At 41.6% G+C, this 21771-nt stretch overlaps 1 protein-coding gene across 1 annotated transcript in view; it reads right to left on the bottom strand.

Annotated features, from left to right (window-relative positions):
- Positions 1-21771, bottom strand: part of LOC308306646 (myosin-IIIa-like) — a gene marked incomplete at both ends in the record, with an annotated part of 67498 nt that overhangs the window by 14287 nt on the left and 31440 nt on the right. The window contains 11 exons of the mRNA XM_080751687.1: positions 928-1090; positions 1220-2828; positions 3798-3921; positions 4390-4476; positions 5772-5934; positions 6993-7104; positions 9696-9901; positions 10502-10579; positions 15661-15740; positions 17632-17761; positions 20485-20634. Of these exons, the coding sequence (XP_080607813.1) occupies positions 928-1090; positions 1220-2828; positions 3798-3921; positions 4390-4476; positions 5772-5934; positions 6993-7104; positions 9696-9901; positions 10502-10579; positions 15661-15740; positions 17632-17761; positions 20485-20634 (2902 nt within the window). The remainder of the gene's footprint in view (positions 1-927; positions 1091-1219; positions 2829-3797; positions 3922-4389; positions 4477-5771; positions 5935-6992; positions 7105-9695; positions 9902-10501; positions 10580-15660; positions 15741-17631; positions 17762-20484; positions 20635-21771) is intronic.

The raw sequence follows: 21771 nt of genomic DNA, 5'->3' as shown, positions 1-21771 counted from the left end.
ATTACACATATCACCAGTGAAAATCAAATCAACTATAGTATCACAAAGATGTTTTTTTTTTTTTTAATGACAAATCGTATAACGAATTTGCCTCCTGTTTTGACACTTTTGACATCCGCAGGGTTTTCTGATACCATCAAGCGTCGCAAGAAAAGAAGAGACCGGTGTGGGCCAGGAATAATAATCATCTGCTACTCTGGGTTTACATAATACAATCTGGGCTTTATTCAGTGTATTTCATACACATAACAAGCAATATAAGAGGATAAAAACAGCTCCATAGCTTAACTAAAAATCTGGCGTGACCTGGAAAACTCAAAGTATTGGAGTGGCTAAAACTGAGGGTGCTATTTTGGGAAAAAAGACATTGGTGTGAAGTGCAGTGTGTAGGGCTCTCACAATAATGACATTTTACTATGACTATTAATTGTCATACAAATGATTGCGATTAACGATTTAATTGTGTGGCTTTTAGCCCTTGTAATGAAATGATTTGATTGAATATGTCTATAGAGTACCAAAGTCCTGATGTTTATCCCCTGGGTCGTGGACTTTTTTCTTTCTGGAGAATAACATTTTAAAATAGTCTCATATAAGCATTGTGGTCCAAAAATATTACTAAAAAAACTATCTCTGTGATATTGTCAGGGAGGAGGCTCTGTACCATTTACGATCGTCAACGCGCTGCGAGGCTCTGCGAGGCGTTGTGAGCTTGTAGATCTGATATTTTTGGCTAAAGTTCTCAGAATATGGATGCTAGGGTTCAAGTGGTTAATAGAAAAAAGGAGAAGAAAAGGTTTCTATCACTCAAAGATTTGGAGGACCCCCTGTAGTAACTCTGGGGACCCCCCTAGGGGTCCCGGACCCCCTGTTGAAGACCCTTGCCATAGAGGATAGATTTCAAAGAGCCAATTTCACTGATCTTACCTGATTGGTTGGCTGATTGGCTACACATGGGAGCAAGGCCATTGATTGCAGCAGCAGTTCCTTTTACAAACATCCCATTGGTCTCAGGGTTTAACTGATGAGCCAGGATTATATCATTGAGCTTCTGTTGAACGGCTACAAAGTCCTGTGAACTTTGTGCAATCTGTGGAATGTAAAAAGTAAAACAGCAGCAACAGCAGAGATTAAATTGGTACTTGAAAACTCTTAAAATGTAAAATGATTATATCATTAAACATAATTAATTATCATTAAATCATTTGAATGGCATTACTTCTTTGGAGAACGTTTCCACCTCTTCCGCTTCACTCAGAGCACTGTTTTGGTTCGTCTTCAATTCCTTCCGGTCCTTGTTGCCCCTGAACTTACTCTGGATCATCGTCGCCGCTTGCTCTTGCTCCAACCTTTCCGCTTCGACGTCCAACATCTCATCTTTGCGCTCTATCACCACGTCGTCGAGCTCCAGGGCCGTCATGTCACCTGTTGTTTCCTCGTCCACGACACTTGCAACCGCGTTGACTGCTTCGTCCTCGTTGTTTTTAGTTTCCGTTTCAGCGTTCACATCATCGAGGTTTGGGGGATTCACGCTATCCGTCGTTTCCTCCTCCGCAACACTTGGAACCGTGCCAACTGCTTCCTCCTCAGTATTCTCCACTTCTATTTCAGCTTTGACATCGTCAGTGTCCAGGGGCTTCTCATCATCCATTGTTTCCTCCCCCGTCACACTTGGAACTGCGTCCACTGCTTCCTCATCCGTATTTCTTGCTTCACTTTCAGCTTTGAGCTTCTTCCTGTCTCTGTGGCCTCTGAATTGGCTTTGAAGGACGGTGGCGGCTTTCTCTTCATCCCCGTCGCCCTCCTGGCCCTCTGCGGACTGCTCTGCCTGGAGTTCTGCCACTGGCTCCTCCTCTTCCTGCATAGGCTCCTCCTCTATTGGAGGTTCGACTACGACGTCTTTACTCTGCTTCTTTTCCTTGGGGATCTTTCCTTCCTCCTCGAGGCGTTTCCGTTCCTTGTGGCCACGGAAGTTACTCTGAAGGACTGTCGCTGCTTTTGCCTCTTCCGCGTCGTCCAAGGTCTCTCCGCTCGCGGGAATGTGCGTTGTGTCTTGAGGATCCTCTACTGCTTCTACTGCTTCTTCTACTGCTTCTTCTACTGCTTCTTCTCCTCTACTGCTTTCTACTGCTTCTTCCTCTCCAGCTGGAGAGGAAGACGCTTTCGTTTTCCTGGCGGGGATCTTGCCCTCTTCCTCCAGCCTCTTTCTCTCCTTGTGCCCCCTGAAGTTACTTTGCAGAACGGTGGCCGCCTTGCTTTCGTCTTCTAAGGTAACCTCTCCAGCCGCACCCTCTCCGCTCTCCGCCTCGACGTTCTTGTCGGCCTCTTCTCCTCCGTCTCGTCCGGACTCTCCCACCGGAGCCTCTTCGTCCTCGATCTCCTTGATCTCTGAATTGTCCTCGTCGTCGGGCACCGCCGTGTGATCGCTGTCGTCTCCCTGCTGCTCTTCTTCCAAGGTATTCTCATCCTCCTCTTCTTCACCGGTCTCGCCGGTCTCCCCTCCTAGCATTACTGTCCCCTCCTCCGCCACGCCGGGAGGCTCTTGACCACCCTCCTCGCCGGCCTCTGCTACGTTCTGCGGTACGTCCACCTGGGCGCCGGCTGCATTCTCGCGCCCCTGCTTCATCTTCTTCCTCTCTTTGTAGCCCCTGTAGTTCCTCTGAAGGACAATGGCAGCCTTTTCTTCCTCGTCCTCGTTGCTCACTCTGGTGAACGCGGCAGCAGCAGAGACAATTTCATCTGCGGCGCTTATCTCCTCAGCTTCTCTTGCCGCCTCGGCTTCTTTTTCACTGGCGTCCGCCTCATCCTTCTCCTTCTTCTTGGCTTCTCTAGAGTCAGAATGAGTCAATGGGTCAAACTCTTTGGTCTCGTGTCTGAATCGCCATGCTAAACTGGAGCAGTAATGCTAAAATGAGTCCTCTAATAGGCCTACACTGTTTCCCAAACACATTTTCAAGGGTCCCTTTGTTTTTTGTTTACATTTTCTTTTTTAATTATTAGTATTTCAAAACATTTTCAAAAAAAACATTCCCAAAAAAGCTAAACATTTCATGAAATTCAATAATTTTTTTAGTAATTTCATGAAGAAATCTAAGAGAAATCAAAGACATTCTGTCTGCTGTTTTCAATAGTTTGGGTCCCGGGCAAACGTCTAATTTCTCTTTTGGTTCTCGAGCTAAAATGTTTAGGAACCACTGCTCTAATACCTTTAAGCCAAAGTGCAGTAACTACATTTTTGGACACAGTGACTTTTTATTTGTGTATCCCAAAGGTCAAATTAGCCTTCATGATTTTGGGGGATAAACAATAACCTCAAGAACAGATATACAATTAGTGTAATCTCTCTTATATGTCGATAACCCATTTGCCTGACCTATTGAAAGCCTTTCACTTTCCCAGCCGCCCAGAAATGGCTGTTGGTGGTTTAGCCGGGAATTTACATTATTTCAGGAATATACCTTATGATCTGAAACAGCATTAATTTTACAAGACCACCAGAGAGGCCCAACTACGTACATGTCTATCGTTTCAGTGAAAATGCGACCGTGATTCAGTACTGACCGTCTTTCAGCCGCAGCTCATCATTTCCTGCAATACGGGATTCTAGTGAAAACATCCTTCCCACGGGCGCTCCGCGTGCACGATCTGTGCACATCGATATAAGCGCACGGCATGCTCTATATATGTACACTCCATGTCAACTGTTTTCTGAATGAAATGACGACCTACAGAGGCTGAGCTAATGCTCCTGTGTATAATGCGTCTTTTGTTAAAGTATTTATGCTTTTTTTGTGTACCGTTTTCTGTCGAGGCTCTTCCTTTCCTTGTGCCCTCTGAAGCGAGCCTGAATCTTGGTCGCTGCTGTGTTTCTCTCATCCACCAACTTCTTGTATGTCTGTCTAGCGAGGTAGCTTCGACAGACTGAAGAGGGCGACAGGAGAAGCAGCATGTTAGTCAATAATCTGGGTTAGGTATGTCTGGGTTTCCGAGGCTAGGTATACAGTAACTGATCCCAATAGGCTATATGCATATACGCCATTTTGTTCTACTTCCGGGTGTCTTTCGACTTCCTTCACAGGTGTTACCAATTATACTAATGAAGGGTCTGTTCTATTCTGGTCAAACAGAGTCAGGGTGCTGATATTGTGCATGTTGGCTCACTGGAAACACTCTGCTACACCAGTGGGTCTCAAAGTGTAACTCTGACAGTACAAATGTGTTGATTCCATTTGTACAGAGTTATGGGGTTCCTTGAAATTAAAGAACCATTGTACAATAAATCAAACAGCCTTCATTAGTATCATCAGTAACACCTGTGAAGGAAGTCGAAAGACACCCGGAAGTAGAACAAAATGGCGTATATGCATATAGCCTATTTGTCGTCCATACCAGCCTGAAGTTGGATGATGATGGTCTCGAGTTTCGCTTTGCTTTTGTCGTCGGCGGTTTTCTGCCGAACCTTATGTCCCCTGTAGGCTGATGGCAGAAACACAGGGAGTTGGCTTAGATAAATGATGAGCTGTGTATTTGCATTGTGACAACATTCAAAATGGGATGTAATTCTGCAATTCCCATGTGTTTGGATGAATACAAGAACACTCGCCCCAACTTAAGTTTGCCCCGGGTCAAATCCATGACCTCGGAATGGTCGCCATCACGTATTGCTAAATGTAACCTCAGTAAAATGTGCCTAAACGTAATCTCAGTCAATCTATGCCTAAACCTAACCTTATTACTAAACGTAACCTCAGTAAAACTATGCCGAAACCTAACCTTATTACTAAACGTAACCTCAGTAAAACTATGCCGAAACCTAACCTTATATTCCTAAACATAACGTTGGCGAAACAAAAACCACTGGGGGAGAATGGTCCGCGGAAGAGAAATGGGGTTGATTTGTCTGTTCACAATCATTTCTGTTCTATTTAATTATGTTCAAACCATAGCTCTTTGACTGCGGCTGTCATTCCAACAGCTGACTCCTACTACCTTGCATAGTTCTTTTGTCTTTACCATATCCTTATATGGCCATTTAGCATAACATCTCTGAGTATAAGAGATGTCCAAGGTGACACCTAAGGAGGCTGCTGCCCGACGGGCTGCGAGCCCATGCCATACATATATGAATGGCATGTTTCTCTGCCTCAATCTTCCTAAATAACAATTCACCCTGACAGGATATCAATTGCGACCGTCAGGTCGCAGTTACTATCAAAACCTCCACTGGCTGTCAGTCTGTCCATCACACGTCATGTCACGTCACACTTTTGCCCTACTCATATCTCCGCCACCGTTGCCCCTATCCACGCCAAACTTTGCACACACACTCCTTGGCTGCCAAAACACAACCTCCACCCCCCATTTCTCACATGGCCCTCTTCTAGCTCCACCATGAGGCCGATTCTCGCAAAACACATTTTTTTAGACACTGCTCCAACAGATTTTGCCCTAAAATCACGCAAAGCGGTACACAGTATGTCTAGAGTCATGTCATCAACATGGATCTGTCCCATTTCCCATATTCCCTCCTGATTGGCTATGATAGCCTTCTAAAGTCTGACGGTCGCACACAAGCGTTTGGATGGCATAATGTTAGTTAGTTAATTCATCTTTATCGTGATTTAACAAACCAGTTGTACATACAGAATACAGGCAGTATAAGATAACTGTTGACCGAAAAGGTAAGGGCTGAAGCTTATTATGCCCGCCCACCCTGTTAATGTTTAAATTACTTTAAGTCACACTAGTAAAAGAAGGAAACAAAGACCGACCTGACTGCAACACCAGTGCACTGTGCGCTCTCTCCTCCAGCAGCCGGCGGTAGCGCTTCACCCCCAGCCAGCCGTGCACGTAGGCCTGGACCAGGACGATGCGCTCCGTGTTCTGCTTCACCATCAGATTCAGATGTTCCACGTGGTAATACTTCAGGAACACCTGAGGAGCGACCACCATCGATAGAGAAAACTATTTCATTGTTTGAATTTCTCTCTTATGGAGATGGTGATGTGTTTTCGGCAGGCTCGTGAACAAGAATCGATCAGCAGTTACTAATAGCATACCGAAGTCCTGACGTAACTCCCACTAACTACCCCTGGGTTATTACTTGCACAAGCAGAGGGCGCAAGTAGGGTGATTGCTGTCTGTGTCTGGGTGGGTATGTGGCAGACAGTACAAAGGATGCGCCTTTAGCCACCACCAACCAACATGTGTACATACCCACATACAAACCCACATACATACCCACAGACAGCTATCATCACCCTTTTTTCAGATTCAGATTCAGATTACTTTATTAACCATTGTGTAATACACATAGGAATTTGCTTTGGCATACTACATTTTTGCATTCAAACAGAACGCAACACACGTAGTCACCACAGCAGCCATGGGCGGCGCTATCTTACCCTACAGTACTTGCACGCTCTGCTGGCGCTCTTGTTGGCTGGGCCTTTAGCCAATGAGGGATCAGCGTTCTCGGTGACGTCACCAACCAACAAGTGCGACCTGATACAAGGCGCAAGTTGGCACCTCGACAGAGTGCAGTCTAGTTGACTGATTGATTGATTGATTGAATACTTCATTAGCAGTTCACATAGGAAAAGCACAGGACGGTACAGTTAAGATACAAGGTATAAACCCAAGAAAGCACAATGGCTTGTTTACATTGGGGTCCTTTTGTACTCAATTCATAGAGGAATGTCACAGCGTTATTTTTTGGTATTGGATTCCACATAGGGGAATCTTAGATAGCATCATATTCATGGGTTTCATTTGTAGCCCAACACAGGTGTTTCAATTTGTCTGATCAGATCATCTGTGTTGGTCTCACATGGCCAGTGTAGGACTTACAAATGAAACCCATGAATACAACAAATAACGTCGTAACCCAGGAGGATATAGCGCCCTCTAGCGGCAGTGATGTCAGACTTTGGTGCTGTATCAAGGGGAAAAGATGAAAACACATATTTGAGTAGATCATTAAAGGGACATACTTTAGTTTTCCCCATGGCCCAGTTCTCCAGCCTGGACTTCTCCAGAATAGCAGCACACGTCTCTGGGCTCACAGATGGCTCCTCATGGGCCCGGAACGCCAAGATGTAGTACCTGTATGTGATCCATTGAATCTTATATCAGTGTCAAATTATTTTACAGGGTCCCCAGATGATTAGCTTGATGCAACATTGTTTTCTCACTCAACAGTAAACAAACCAACATACAGTATAAGTGTATTCAGGGTATAACTGCACATTTCTAAAGTTACAATTGAATGACTTTTAAGACGTTAGGGTTAGGGTTAGGCAAGTTCACAACACCTTGCACTGTGAAAATAACCAAACTACAGTACAAGCTCAGAGCTATTTTCACAATGGAACCGAGGCAAACTAAACGTAATGCCTACAATTCCAAGTGCTTGTCAGGGTGGGGGTCCCAAGTTCAAATACGATTGTTTTGGGGGGTCGCAGCCTGGAAACTTTGGGAACCACTGTGAGACTTATACGACTTATATGAATGGTGAATCTTCCTTTGAAACAAATAGGATACTTAAAAAGTGGGAGGATGATTATAGTGGTCTGTATGCATGTTGTGACCTTCCTCTTTTCAATGAACAGTTTTTAAAAGAAACTTGTAAATTAAAATGTGAGCTTGAGGAGGGGTCGTGCTATGAGCATGCAGCATACTATCAACATCATACACTGAATAATGATATAACAATACAGGAGGTTCAGGAGGCCCTAGACAGAGCTAGAATAAAAAAGGCAGTAGGTGTGGAGGAACTCCCCAATGAGGTGCTTAAATCCCCTTATATGTTGACTGTATTACACTCTCTTTGTCAAACTTGTTTTAATTCTGGCATCACACCCTCTGTGTGGGATAAATCAATTATTATACCCATTCCAAAATCATCAAAAGCTGACCCTAGAGTTCCTCTAAATTATAGAGGCATCGGTTTGCTCAGTACAGTTTATAAGTTATATTCTAGTGTTTTAAATAAGAGACTTACTGATTATTTGGAGTTCAATAATGTGTTGGTTGATGAACAGAACGGGTTTAGAAAAAACAGGGCTTGTATTGATCATATTTTTGTCATTTCATCTGTTGTAAGAGCTAGACTGCAGGAGGGTAAAGCACATTTGTTTGTTTTATTGACTTTAAAAAAGCCTTTGATTGGATCAATAGAGACCTATTGGAATATAAGTTACTTTGTTCCGATATTAACGGTACCTTTTATAAAGCCATCAAAGCTTTATATAAAGCTCCAGTTGCTTGCCTGCAGTTAAACGACCTTAGAACTGGCTGGTTTCCCACACCATTTGGTGTGAAGCAAGGCGATGTGCTCTCCCCCACTCTGTTTGATTTATATGTAAATGATTTAGCTCAGGAAATCAAGCAGGCCAATTTGGGTTTATCAATTGAAAATATTAATTTGAGTATTCTTTTATATGCTGATGATATTGCTCTTATAGCTGAAAATGAGTCAAATCTCCAAAAGATGTGGAATATTGTGTGTTTGTGGTGCAGTAAATGGAGACTTGCCATTAACAGAGAGAAAACACAGATTATACACTTTAGAAGGAAAGCTGAACAGCAGAGTAACCACAATTTTGTGTTTGGGTCAATGTCTTTGAGTTATGTCCCCTCATATAAATATCTAGGTTTTGTTTTTCATGAATTCAGAGTTTGTCTGAGGGGAGGAAGGTATTGGCTGACTCAGCTGGAAGAGCATTAGGTGCCATATTAAGTAAAATGAAATTGTGCCCTGATTTAGGTTTTGCTACATTCACCAAGCTTTTTGACTCTATGGTTTCTTCTATTTTATTTTATGCAGCAGGTGTATGGGGCTTTGAGGAGGCTATCGAATGTAAAAACATTCAGAGTAGAGCTTTGAGGTGTTTTCTCGGGGTGCATAAGTATACCACTAAGTTGGCCATTGAAGGTGACACAGGTTGGGAAAGTTGCCTTACAAAGCAGCGGTGTGAAATGATTAGACTGTGGAACCGCCTCACCCAACTGCCAGAAGGGAGGCTTACAAAAATTATATTTGATTGGAATAGAACAGGTAACTATCCATGGATAAGAGAAGTTTCTTTAATTTTCTCAATTTCAGACTTAAATTTATATTTCATGAATAATCTCCAATGTAATATAAATACGATTAAATATAAATTGTCAATATTACACCAGGAGCAATGGAGAGTGGACACTTGTAAAAAAGCAAAGTTAAGACATTATATCCAATTTAAAGATGACTATATCACGAAATCTTATGTTTTAAGAAATTCTTTATTTGAAAAAATGCAAGCCAAAAATCCAGATTTGTTTTGGATGTCTGAATGTGCTATGTTACGCTGGTTGTTCAATAATGAAGTGTTTGTTCTAGCAAAATTCATAGAGAAGGCATGGCAGTTGAGGTGGAGAACATTGTACCCGTAAACATGGACACTTAATACTTTTTTTCTTTTGAATTATGTGGTGTATCTTGGTGTACTGTATGTATACTATGTTGTGAGTGTCTTGTAAGCCCGTGCGGGCTGGGCACCGTGTGGTGCATGACACTTTAATAAAAATCTATCTATCTATCTATCTATCTATCTATACCATACAATGCTTAAACCTCTTTCTGTCTTTCTCTTTCTTTCTCTTTCTCTCTGTCTTTCTCTCTTTGTGACTCGACTTATCATATACAGTCTGCTGACCTCTTGATGAAGTTATTAAACATGATGCGGTGAGAGAAGCCCTGCCGTCTGATCTTGGCCGTCTCCAGGACTCCGGTGTAGCGCAGCTGCACCAGAACCTTCTCTCTGTCAAACTTGTTGGCGTGCCGATCGTTGTTGGGCTTGATGCAACGCACAAACTGGGGCTGTCCTGCCACCATCTTGGACAGCAGGTCCATCAGAGAGTACTAAACGACAGAGAGAGACAAGAACATTACACTGCAGGGACTGTAAGGCTGTTAAAAGTGGAGTTACATAATCACAACATTAGATGTAAGTAACAAACACCTAGCAAAGAAAGTCACTTCCTTGCAAGCCAAATGACGTCATGATGACATTATGATAACGTCCTCTGGTGACTCCGGTGACATTCAGAACTAGGCCAGATCACAGCCCATATGAGGATGATCTTGACGTCATTACCAGGACGTCATGACTATAGGATTATTTTTATTGTTAACAATGTTATTATTATTGTTTGTGTCAGTTGAAATATGAGCATGTAAGGTTATATTCTGGGACATATCTGACTAGTTATGATATTTATCTGGCCTCGATTGAACCCTCTCTGATTAATCCAGGACGTCCGTTTTCGTGGACACTGGACAGGATTTATGTTGGTTGAAATCAGGTGATATTCTAGGCCAGATCCGACTAGTCATGGTTTGACTTGATCTGGCCCCAATCGAGACGTCACTGATTGGTCCAGGTCCTGACCGTGCTTGCTGGGTTACTCTGAAGTAGGAAGGAAAGACACTTACTCTGAAGTAGCAAGGAAAGACACTTACTCTGAAATAGGAGGCTACTGTCTGAGTTCTCATGTTGGTGGTTGCTCTGGGGTGTAAGGAGGACTCGCCAGGATCACCCTGATGAACAAACAAACACTGGTCATAAAACATTGTAAACATTAGTTACATTAGACTAATGGGTATAGCATAATCCAATATTAAAATGTACTAATGGGAGATCCGGCAGGCTGGAAGAGCTCTGACGCCATTCTGACTCAGCCATAAATAAACCGTCACAATGACAACCTAAACAAACCATCGTCACTACATAACCATAAGCAAACCACGAGTCAGCTCCATATATGGGCACAAAAGGGGGCATGCCCATATATGCATATACTGATGACATCAGGAATCTCCATACATGGGCATAAAGCTAGACAGACAGAAACACATCTCCACAAAAGGGACACAGACAGACTGGTACAACACTATGTAATGACCCAGACATATTGATCGGCTCAAAGTGTGTGTGCGTGTGTGCGTGCGTGCGTGCGTGCGTGCGTGCGTGTGTGCGTGCGTGTGTGTTATTCCAGGCCACCACGCCCGAGTTTCCCGAGCTATAAGATTAATTTGATTTAATTCAAAACAATCAAAAATCTGATCGGTGATCAGATCGCCGATCGGGTTCCTAAGTGCTCCAAAAACAATACTTCCGGTTTGGGGCTGGAAACGGATACGGAGGGTCGGAAACAGGAGGCGGGACAACATGTTTCTCTGTGTCACACTGTGACTGTGTTCACTTCCTAGAGAGAGCTGGAGCTACTGCAGCGAATGTGGCATGAATTTTACTGGGGTTTTTGGATCATGACGTGTGCACGGACCGTGCACGATCCGTGCACAGTCGTGCACGATGGACACGCACAAGTACACGTTTAAAGGTAAGAAAATTGTGGCTTTTTTGTCAATCGCAGACGTTTTTTAATGGCAGTAAATGAGTTAAACTTTGCCCAATAGGCCATCTGGGGAAAAATGTAAGCAAGTCATTTCTTTTTAATGTGGAGATAACCTGCTAAAATGTATTCCTTTCTCACTGCCAGTAGACACATTATGCTTTTCTGTTCTGTTCATTACAATGTGTGCTTTTCAGGGGCATGCAATTACACAATTACAACTAAACCAATGACAATAATTGTTTTGGGCTGGCTAATTATGAACATTATCTTTTCCTTTGGATTGAAAAGATTATGGTTGCAAAGATAATGGTTAAAATGGTTACAGTATTTTCTGGACTATAAGGCGCACCTGACTATAAGGCGCACTGTCAATGAATGGTCTTTTTTCAAACTGTTTTCATATATAAGGCGCACCTGACTATAAGGCGCACATAATAGACGCTACCGTTGCGTTATGCATCCAACAGATGGAGCTGTGCTAAAGGGAATGTCAATGTCAATGAATGATCCATATAAGGCGCACTGGACTATAAGGCGCACTGTAGTTTTTTGAGAAAATTAAAGGCTTTTAAGTGCGCCTTATAGTCCGGAAAATACGGGTAAGTGATTGTGATGCTATAAACTACTTTTGCAGGGGAACCCATGGAACCCCCCCCAAGGATCCACTGCGGGTCGCCGGACCCCACTTTGAGAACCAATACATGATATAGCTAAAAATCTAAAATGTCACAGATGCTTTCCCAGATTGAAGGGGTTAATTCACCATCATTGGTGCCGTGTCGTTAACAGGCACAACAGGCAAGGGTTTTTTCCCAGGGCTGAGGATTAATTTCCAAGTAGGCTGCAAAAGAGATGTATGAAAATGCATAAAAGAGCAGGCCAAATCAAGAGGATAATTGCAACTTGTTCAGATTACATTACTTCAAATGGTCTCGACACATAAATTATTACTGAAGACCTCTGACATCATCTGACTTGTATGAAATACTGGCAGAGCAAACTATAACATATGTGAAATGAATTATGCAAATGTGTGCTAATGTTGGTCATACAGTAGCTAATGTTAATCTCAACATTGCATACAGTATAAAATAAATATATGGTACTACTTAGTCTCAACAAATTACTGAAGATCTGTGACATGTATGGAATACTGTCAGAGCTCGCTATATAAGTGAAATGTGTGTTAATATTGGTCATATATAATCTAATATTAATCTTGACATTGCATACTGTATAATAAATATATGGTACAGTATACAGTAACAAACATTTGCAAACTATCAGCGCACTGCAAATATAGTGAACGGCACTAAAAGCAACTATAATAGCAAACAGCTACACACACAGTTTAATCCGACAAACTGACTTCTTAAGAAGACATCCTTTGATGGGCTAGATTTCTCAGGCAACATTCAAAAATATGCAGATTAATGCTAATAGATTCATGAACTCAACACAAAATAAAGCAGCTTGTGTCTATTGTCAATTGCTTTTAAGGGGAACAAATTGCCTTAAGCTATGAATTTGGCATCCCAGTGGGACTGTGTGCTGTGACAATTTAGCTAAAACACAGCGGTCTCACATACTTAGGTTTAAAAAACTTGGCTTATTAATCTTGACAACTAAGGAGTAAATTTGATTGCAAAATATAATGGAGATTTAACAATTATTCTTAAACATTCATCCACGGGGGAACCTTTAAAGGACAACTTTATATCGTTTCTATCGTTTTGCATGCGTACAAGTGGCTAAATATGTCTTTTTACACACAATAAGCCCATTCCCAAGATGCACCTCAACCGTTTATGGGCAGATGTGACTTATAAGGGCTAGTAGTGTTACTGTAAATAGTAATAAAGAAATCGCTGGCTTATTGTGTCTAAAAAGACATATTTAGCCACTTGTACGCATGCCCCCACCCACTGAAACCAAATTCGCTATATGTGCTAAAACGATAGAACAAAGTAAATGAAAACATTTTAACACTCACCTTTCTTTTCTCTAATTATAATCTAAAGTATGAACCCTTGTTGTAAAAAAAACAAAGTCCTTTAACCACAAAGTCCTTTAACCACGTGAACCCTAGCATTCCTATTCTGGGCAAATAATGTACTGGAAAATCATGGACCTACAAGGCCACAATGACATATTGTGGTTCTTTTAGATCAGCTACTTTTGGACCCAGGTCAATGAAGTACAGGGTTTACGTGGTTAAAAAAGATAAATACACAGAGTCTAAGTACAAGTCAGTGGTTCTCAAAGTGGGATCCGGGGACCCCCAACGGGTCCAGAGCAAAATGAGCTAATATTAACATCAAAGTCAGTTTAGCCACTTTAAACATATGCAAATTGTTGGTAATGAATAAAATGTAATTTTGTCCAATCTGTATGGTAGAGTATGTTAACTCTTCCACTGACATTGACGAGTCTGTTCGTCAAATCGTCCGAGGTCCACAGCGCCAATGACGAGTGCTCGTCAAAGTCTTTTTTGGCCATGGAAATTATAGAGGGCACTTTTCAGCAGTCTGTCTGTGATGTGTGATCCCAGCATCACCAAAGAAGAGTACAGACAAAAATAAAATAAAAAAACACAGTCAACTGGCTATATCTCTGCAATGGATTATCGTGGCCACCATTTCTTTCCCTCGACACTAGGAGACCTATGCGTCTTTTAACACCACCCGCGGACGGATCGCTGCGAGGCATAGTATTCTATGATTTTTCAAAGGTACGTGAACACTCTGATTTGCTGGCAAGGGCAGCTATAGTCTCTGCATGTGGCGTTCGCAAGTGATGCCCAGGATCCTACTTCTAAAAGATTACACACAATTCTCTTCTGGGGGTCCCTGGCACAAAATCTTCTCAGGTGGGGGAGCACCGACAAATACACATCAATTTGGGGGTCCTTGACATGAAGGTGTTTGAAAACCACTGGTCTACGTTACTATAGTGAGCAGAGAACAGCTGTAACCACACCACTACGCCACTGTGAGGACAGCTGAGTGGGGGTTTCATCCCACGTCTACAAACTGAAGGCAGCTATAGGTAAAACACTCAGTAACCTGCACATGTACACGTACACACTAACATACACAGACTATATCACCAAACTGAGAATTACTCTATGTTAAACACAAATAGAAGTATGTATAGCTAATATCACACAACGCACAATGGAAATGAATATATATATATATATATATATATATATATATATATATATATATATTCATGTTGTATCTTTTACCTCAGTTTGTGACAGAGAACTGTATAAAGGAAAGACCCCCAACTTTGGGGTCGAGTCAGGGGAAAAAATGAGAGAGAGAAAGAGGGAAAGAGGGAAATGTTAAAAAAAGGTATAAGGAGCTTAAATGGTCAATAATGGAGGACTTAGGGCAACTATTTAACTTTCAAAGATGTTAGGGGTCATTTTAAATTATACTCCGGCTTCTGTGAGCACCCTAGACAAACAAGTTGCTTGATTCAGTATTTAGATTAACCCTGCAAGACCCGAATTAATTTCTACTGGCCAAAAAAAAAAAAAAAAAAAATCAGATGGTGTTGTAGCAGTCCTAATCACAGGAAAATGTAATGTTAAAAAATTAATAATGTTTTAGGTTTTATAGCCATAAATCATAAATAAAGCTCTAATTTGCATTTTGGGGATATTTTTCCACAATATTGAAATATGCACGTGTTCTAGACATTCTAATGATCACGAAAAAAAAATATTACAGGCATTCTACTTATGTTTTAGTGAGAAATAGCTTCAGTTAAAAAGTGAGATGTTGTTCGTCCAGACGCTGGAATTTCAACTTCTCTGGAAGTAGTGAATGTCAGCCCCTGTGGGGGGTATTTATATGCAAATATCCAGGCCAATGACATTGTAATACTAAACAATAGGATTTAATGGTGATGTTAATGTGAAAAAAGAACAGGAAAACTAATTATAACATTTTTCTTAAAATGATTTAAAAAATGTTGCCAAAAAGCAACGCTGGGCCTTGCAGGGTTAAAAGTAACTGGAAATGGGCTTTTGGGTTTGTATAGGAAGGTTGCATGTCTGATTAAATTAATATCACATATCTAAATACTGAATCAAGCAACTTGAGGTCTGGGATGCATACAAAAGCCTTAGATGTTAAAATGAGAAATGACCCCAAACAAGTTTGGAAGTGAAATATCCCTCTAAAAGGGACTGATAGAGAAACCTTTTACTTTTAAAAGGCAAACCCATAGAGGAGTGTTAAAATAAATTACCTTAGTGATGTTGATGGTGCGTGTAGGAGTCGAGTGGCGCAAGGTGTTTACACCTTTGCCCTTGGTGTGGGCAAGGTTGCCTGTGAAAGAAACACAGAAAAGATCATGTATGAGAACTGGCCAACACAAACTGGCATTAAGCGATAGTTAGCAGAGTCATACTCCAATCAAGAAAATCAAGAGATACCAAAGCAAAACAAAGCAAATCGGCGTCTCGTAAATTGGGAAAATACATTTCCAAACACTTTCTAATGGCTTTTCATTGTTTGATATAACGCAGGGGTCTTCAACGGGAGGCCACCACATCTTTGTGTGATAGGATAGCATCCCTATTCTGAGGAGAAGTTTAGCCAAAAATGGCAGATCTACAAGCTCATAATGATGTTTCGTGTAGAGGGAAAAAAGAACAGACCAAGTACAGTGGAAGGTAACGTTTTAAGTAATGGTTAAATGTCTGAAAATACACAAAATAACAAGAATACCAACAAACGCTACACACCACTGATGACAGTGCTCAAACTATCTATGAAAACGTTTAATCTGCAACATCATACGCGTATATGTAGGATCCCTGCTTCATCTCTCTCTCTGCTAAGGGGTCCTTGGCCTGAAAAAACGCTGAAGACCAGCGGTCTAATGCATTAACCTATGGTCATGTGTTTTGACCATACAATTCTATTACACAAAAAGTCCAGTGATTGCTAGAAATGGAACATTTTAAGGTTACATTGTTAGTGTGGTTGCCAGACTATTGTTCTTGTCCAGCGGTTCGGTTTGGGAGCTCGCCCCTGCTGTTTATCATTTCATCTAGAGCAGGGGTGGGCAACTTTGATGATGGCGAGGGCCACTATATTTCCACACTCACCCCAGAGGGCCACAATGCATATACATAGCAAAAATAGCCGATCTACAAGCTCAAAACTTGTCGCGCTGTGACACGTTTTGAGCTTGTAGATCTGCTATTATTGCTATTTTTGAATTGGAATGCTGAAAACTAACTTTTATTTAATTTTTATGTATTTTTTCAAATGCTTTCATATGTTCTCATGTTAACTTTATGAACTTAAATACAAATACATTGGCCATAAAAAAATACAATAACATTTTAATACTAGTCATTAAGCTACTAATATAGACTGAAGTAATTAAAGCGGGTAATCTTTCCATGTTTGGAATTGTCAATAATATAACAGTAGGCCTACTCCAATATCAACCTGCGGGCAGCATTAAGTGAAGGTGGCCAAAACCTCAAAAAGTCCATTGAGTTCATTGGACTTATTCCTGACCCCTTTTCTGATTGCACAACATAATGGATTTGAGGATTGGTCAAGCTTCACGCGACATCACAAATGTATATGCAACCAGGGACGTGCTGGGCCCCTGATTCAGCCCGGGAAAAAAGAGTTGGAGAGGCCCTCATTGCGCGCTATAGTGAGAGATCTCTCTCTATAGCGCTGCTGCTACTCAAAGATTTGTGACAAAGTGACAAGCCAGTGGGCCAATTACATGAGTTATATTTCGTCGTTGTCTGGTGGAAACCTTGTATGTCCAAAATCGTTTGTTTTGTATTTATCATTTAAAAAAATGATTTAAACTAGCGCCGATCTACAAGCGGTGCGAGGCGTTGTGTGCTTGTAGATCTGCTGTTTTCACAACTTTTGTGCGACGGCCTTGTATGATGAAATAGGGCTTTGATTTGCGAAAAAATTACAAATTTGAAACTTGGAGATACAAGGTTTCTGCCCGACAGTGACGATTTACTTTATTGGCCGCCTAGCCCCCAAAATGGAACGAAGGCCGACATTTTATTTTTATTTTTTTCCTAATGGCCGGCCTGGACCGGCCGGGAATGAACCGGCCGTTCGGGAGTTGTCCCGCTTTTCCCAATGGCCAGCACGTCCCTGCAACCACGCTTGCAATTTCCCAGAATTGCACCTGTCTAGTTTGTGGATGCTCTGAGGAAAACCTTACCCGTTTTGGTGAGAGGATGGGTGACCAGCTTCTGAATGAGGGTGTTTTCTGATGACCTCAGCAGGAGAACAATGTCAGCAGGCAGGGTGTCTCTATTCTTGGCCAGGAAGCCTGCAGCGTTGTAAATCACCTGAGAGCAGGCAGACATACATATTTCTGTACAGCAAAATCACAATTAGGGCAATTACCTTGTTAGATCTGCTATTTTCAAACATTTTGTACTTTTACTTTTAGTATTTTAAGTATATTTTGATGCCAACAAAGTCATACTTTTACCTCAATTACAATTTGAATTCTGGACTTTTACTTTCAACGGAGTACTTCTACATTGCAGTATTGATACTTTTACTCAAGTACAAAATGTGAGTACTTTTCCCACCACTGCTTAGTAGTGCAGCCTTTTGTCTGCACTACTCAAAAAGGTATGTGTATTTTAGTTTGCAGGGTTAATCTGTGAAATGAACTTCAGGGAGATATAAAACAAAGCAATAGTATGCCACAGTTTAAACATCAATATAAGACAAGCTATTTTAACACAACTCGTGCCTCTTAATCTGAAGGTTGCTTGTTGCCTTGGTGCTGCGCCGTTTCCTCCGTCGGCCGCCGCTATTATTTTGAAGGGCTGGAAGGGGGTTGTTTTTGTTTTTTTGGATTATCACTTGACGGCAACAATTACGTCATCTAGTCACATGACAGTGTGAGCCGAGAAGAGAAAGATGGCTGCGCCCTGCCGTGTGTATTGTTTACATCAGATCTGGTGCAAAATGGCTCAAAATGGCTCTTTTGGATTAAATGAAGTCTCTTTATGGGCCTCTCCATTGACTTAACATGGAGGAGCTTCACTTCACGTGCACGCCCAACGTGCGTTTTAAACAAATCGCGGACATTACCGATGCGGCCGCGACCGGGGCGACATTATGTAAGTATTAATACATTTACTGTAAATACAGTAAGATTGACGGTGAGCGCTGTCAACGGCGTCATGTAGTCACCGATTTGAATGACGGTGAGGATCGTCTACAGCAGCAGAACAGTTAAGAAGCACAGAAATGAGGAGGGACATTGAAATTGTTGATGCCGATGGAAAGGTTTATGAGGGTACTGAATTGAGAAGTTGTGTTGAAGTAGTACAGTAATATACATGTACATTTGGTTCACCTGTTTGTTTTTCTTTTAATATATTTTTTTCTCATAATAATTTGTGGTAATATAAAACTGTTATGAAGGGGTATAAGCATTAGCTTGTTTCTGCTCCTTTTCGAACATGATTTATTGTTCATTGACATAGTTGAAATTGCTTTTAATTAGTGGTGTCCAACGATTAAATATTTTAATCGCGATTAATCGCATGATTTATGTAGTTAATCGCGCGATTAATCGCAAATAAGTCATCAGCTTTTATCAGGTCACAATGTAACTTAGAGGGATATCATTCAAGTCTTTCGTGGCCCTGTTAACTTGGGAGTGGAAATATTTGCTGGATTTATGCGAAAGTATGTTAATCTTTTATTCGAAATTAATTAAAAACCTGAATAAATCATAATGGTATTGCATTAAACAGACTGCAGCTGATGGGTATAAGGATCTGCTAAATGATTACTGTTGTGTCCACCTTTATGCTTTAATTATACATTGTATTTTTTGTTACATCAACAGGGATGGACCTTGTAGCCAATATAGCCGATATTGTAGCCAATGTTTGTAAATATGCGATTAATTGCGATTAAAATAATTAATCGCGATTAACATAACGGTGAGTTAATTGCGATTAATTTAGTTAACTCGGACAGCACTACTTTTAATACATTTTGTATTTGAACTTTTGTTGCTTTATTGTGACTTCTTTATTGTGTGGTGTTCGAAACAGAAAAATAAAAGAAAAAAAGAAAGAAAAAATATCAGAGGTTACTGTAGTAGCACATGTTACACTACCATTACTGTTGTTAGACCACAACTCATTGGAAACTACATTTACCACATCCATCCATTTCTTCAGCTACTTTCAAAAGTGAGTGAATATAGAGATTGGAAAGTAACAGGGGGGCTATTAATAATAATAATTATACCAATGGCATGCCGCTGGGGAACTCACACATACTGTACTATAGAATTGCATTTACCTTTCCAGCATAGTGTTGAATGCCAAAACCCAGATCTACCCTCTTTGGTCTCCAGAAATGTTTGGTCTTGAGGTTATCTTCAAACTTGTCTACGGAAAGAATGTTCTCATGAGTAGATGATTTATTGAATAGTATTGTATGTCACAAGACCACAATGGAAAGAAGCCCCCAGGGCTTTTGTGTTATCCTTTTGGCATTGTTGTATAACTGTACATCTGCAACCTCCACCGTCTGTCAGTCAGTCTGTCCGTCACACGTCATGTCACACTTTTGCCCTACTCATATCTCTGCCACCATTGCCCCTATCCATGCCAAACTGTGCACACACTCTCCTTGGCTGCCAAACCATAACCCCCATCCCTCATTTCTCACATGGCCCTATTCTAGCACCACCATGAGGCCGATTCTTGCAAATCACATTTTTGGACAATGCTCCTAGTTTGTGTATGCGACGTGGCGGTCGCTTATCTCCCGATTAGGGGGTCTTACTGGTTGTATTAACTGTACCTCTGTACCTTTTTACAAACTGTTAATAAAGCAAATCAATAAATAAATGCAATCAATCAATTAATCAAACAGAAAACATTTCTGCATACACCTCAGTGTGCAGGGAGGAAGTCAATTGTGGCTTTGTGACGACCATGTCCAATATTTGGTTCAGTGACCATGGGGCTAAAGAAGGGTTCAGAAGCTGTGTTCAGGTTTGCACTCCCATTGGAGATAACTTGCCTACGAGTGTGTGGTCAGTGGCCTGGGGAAAGCGACTCTCCTCGTCCAGCAGGGCGAGCATTCCCATGGGCTTCTGGAGGAACATGTCCAGCAGGGGCCGGTTGTCCTCGTACTCGATCATGCGAGCGTCTACCTCCTCGTTGAGGTACTCTTCCTGTTATGGAGAGGTCATGTGGTTATTGTCACGTAACTGCCTTGCTGCCAGTACGTCATCCCTCATTTTCACATTATTCTATTCATGACCAGATTTATACATTTTGCGTCAGTGACAGTTGGTCCGCAGAGCCAAAGCTATAATAGTATATATTTCCAATTCACACGGTTGACTTGGATTATTACCTCGGGTCATTTGATGGATATCAAAACGCTTTGCACATCACAAGCCCCTAAAGGCATACATTGCAGCGCAAGACAAACTATATTTCTGGGCCTGCCGCCAACAGCGCCCTAGAGTGAGATTAGCTCCTGTTCCAACCGTCTCCGATTCCTAATTGACCCTTGTTGTGGGATGATTTATGATGCCTCTCCACAGGGGGAGACCAAATCATTTAACATTAGCAAACCGTTCTCAGCCCTTGGGGGCAAAACACCCCCACGAGACCCTATAAAAATGGAGAATGGCGCGAACCGTACCCCCATCTGCCGCAAATAAAGACGCTGACATTATTCACCCTTGGCGGCCCTGCTGAACCATAAGGTGAGAGACTATGACATAGTTATCATCATTTGGTTGTAAACACGCTATAGTGTCAAGGCGAAAACTGCATACAAATACTGTACTTTCCAGAAGGAGAAGTAAAGTGGTAGTATTTACGCAGGGGTGTCGCACCAAATTCTGGGACCTGGGTACAAGGATTCACTGCGGGCCCCCCATGAATGTTCTTCATAGGGGGAGGGGGTTTAACCCATTTAGACTGGGAACGCATTATTACGCATTATTTTGTGCTTTAACTATTGAAAAATAGCAGATATACAAGCTCACAGCACGGCATCGAGTGCCGCGCTGTGAGCTTGTAGATCTGCTATTTTTGAAAAATCGTGAACATTTGTCTTTTTTGAAAAACCTATGTTTCTACGTCATTGGTGCTCAAACTTTTTCATGTGAAATGAAATGTATTTGGCCACGGACCCCTATCTCAAAATATTTAGTTCCACGGACGCCCCAGAAGCAAGATTGAAGTTACAAATGTTCGCTTAAAAAATACATATATTCAAAGATTTGCACAAACTTTCAAGACTTTTCAAAAATAGCAGAGCTACAAGCTCGGTGCCGTGCTGCGAGCTTGTATAT

This window comes from Nannobrachium achirus, assembly GCF_963921795.1.
Source record: "Nannobrachium achirus genome assembly, chromosome: 21".
Classification (NCBI taxonomy): Eukaryota; Metazoa; Chordata; class Actinopteri; order Myctophiformes; family Myctophidae; genus Nannobrachium; species Nannobrachium achirus.
Note: the sequence above shows the minus strand (reverse complement) of the source record. Positions and strands in the feature narration are given on the sequence as shown.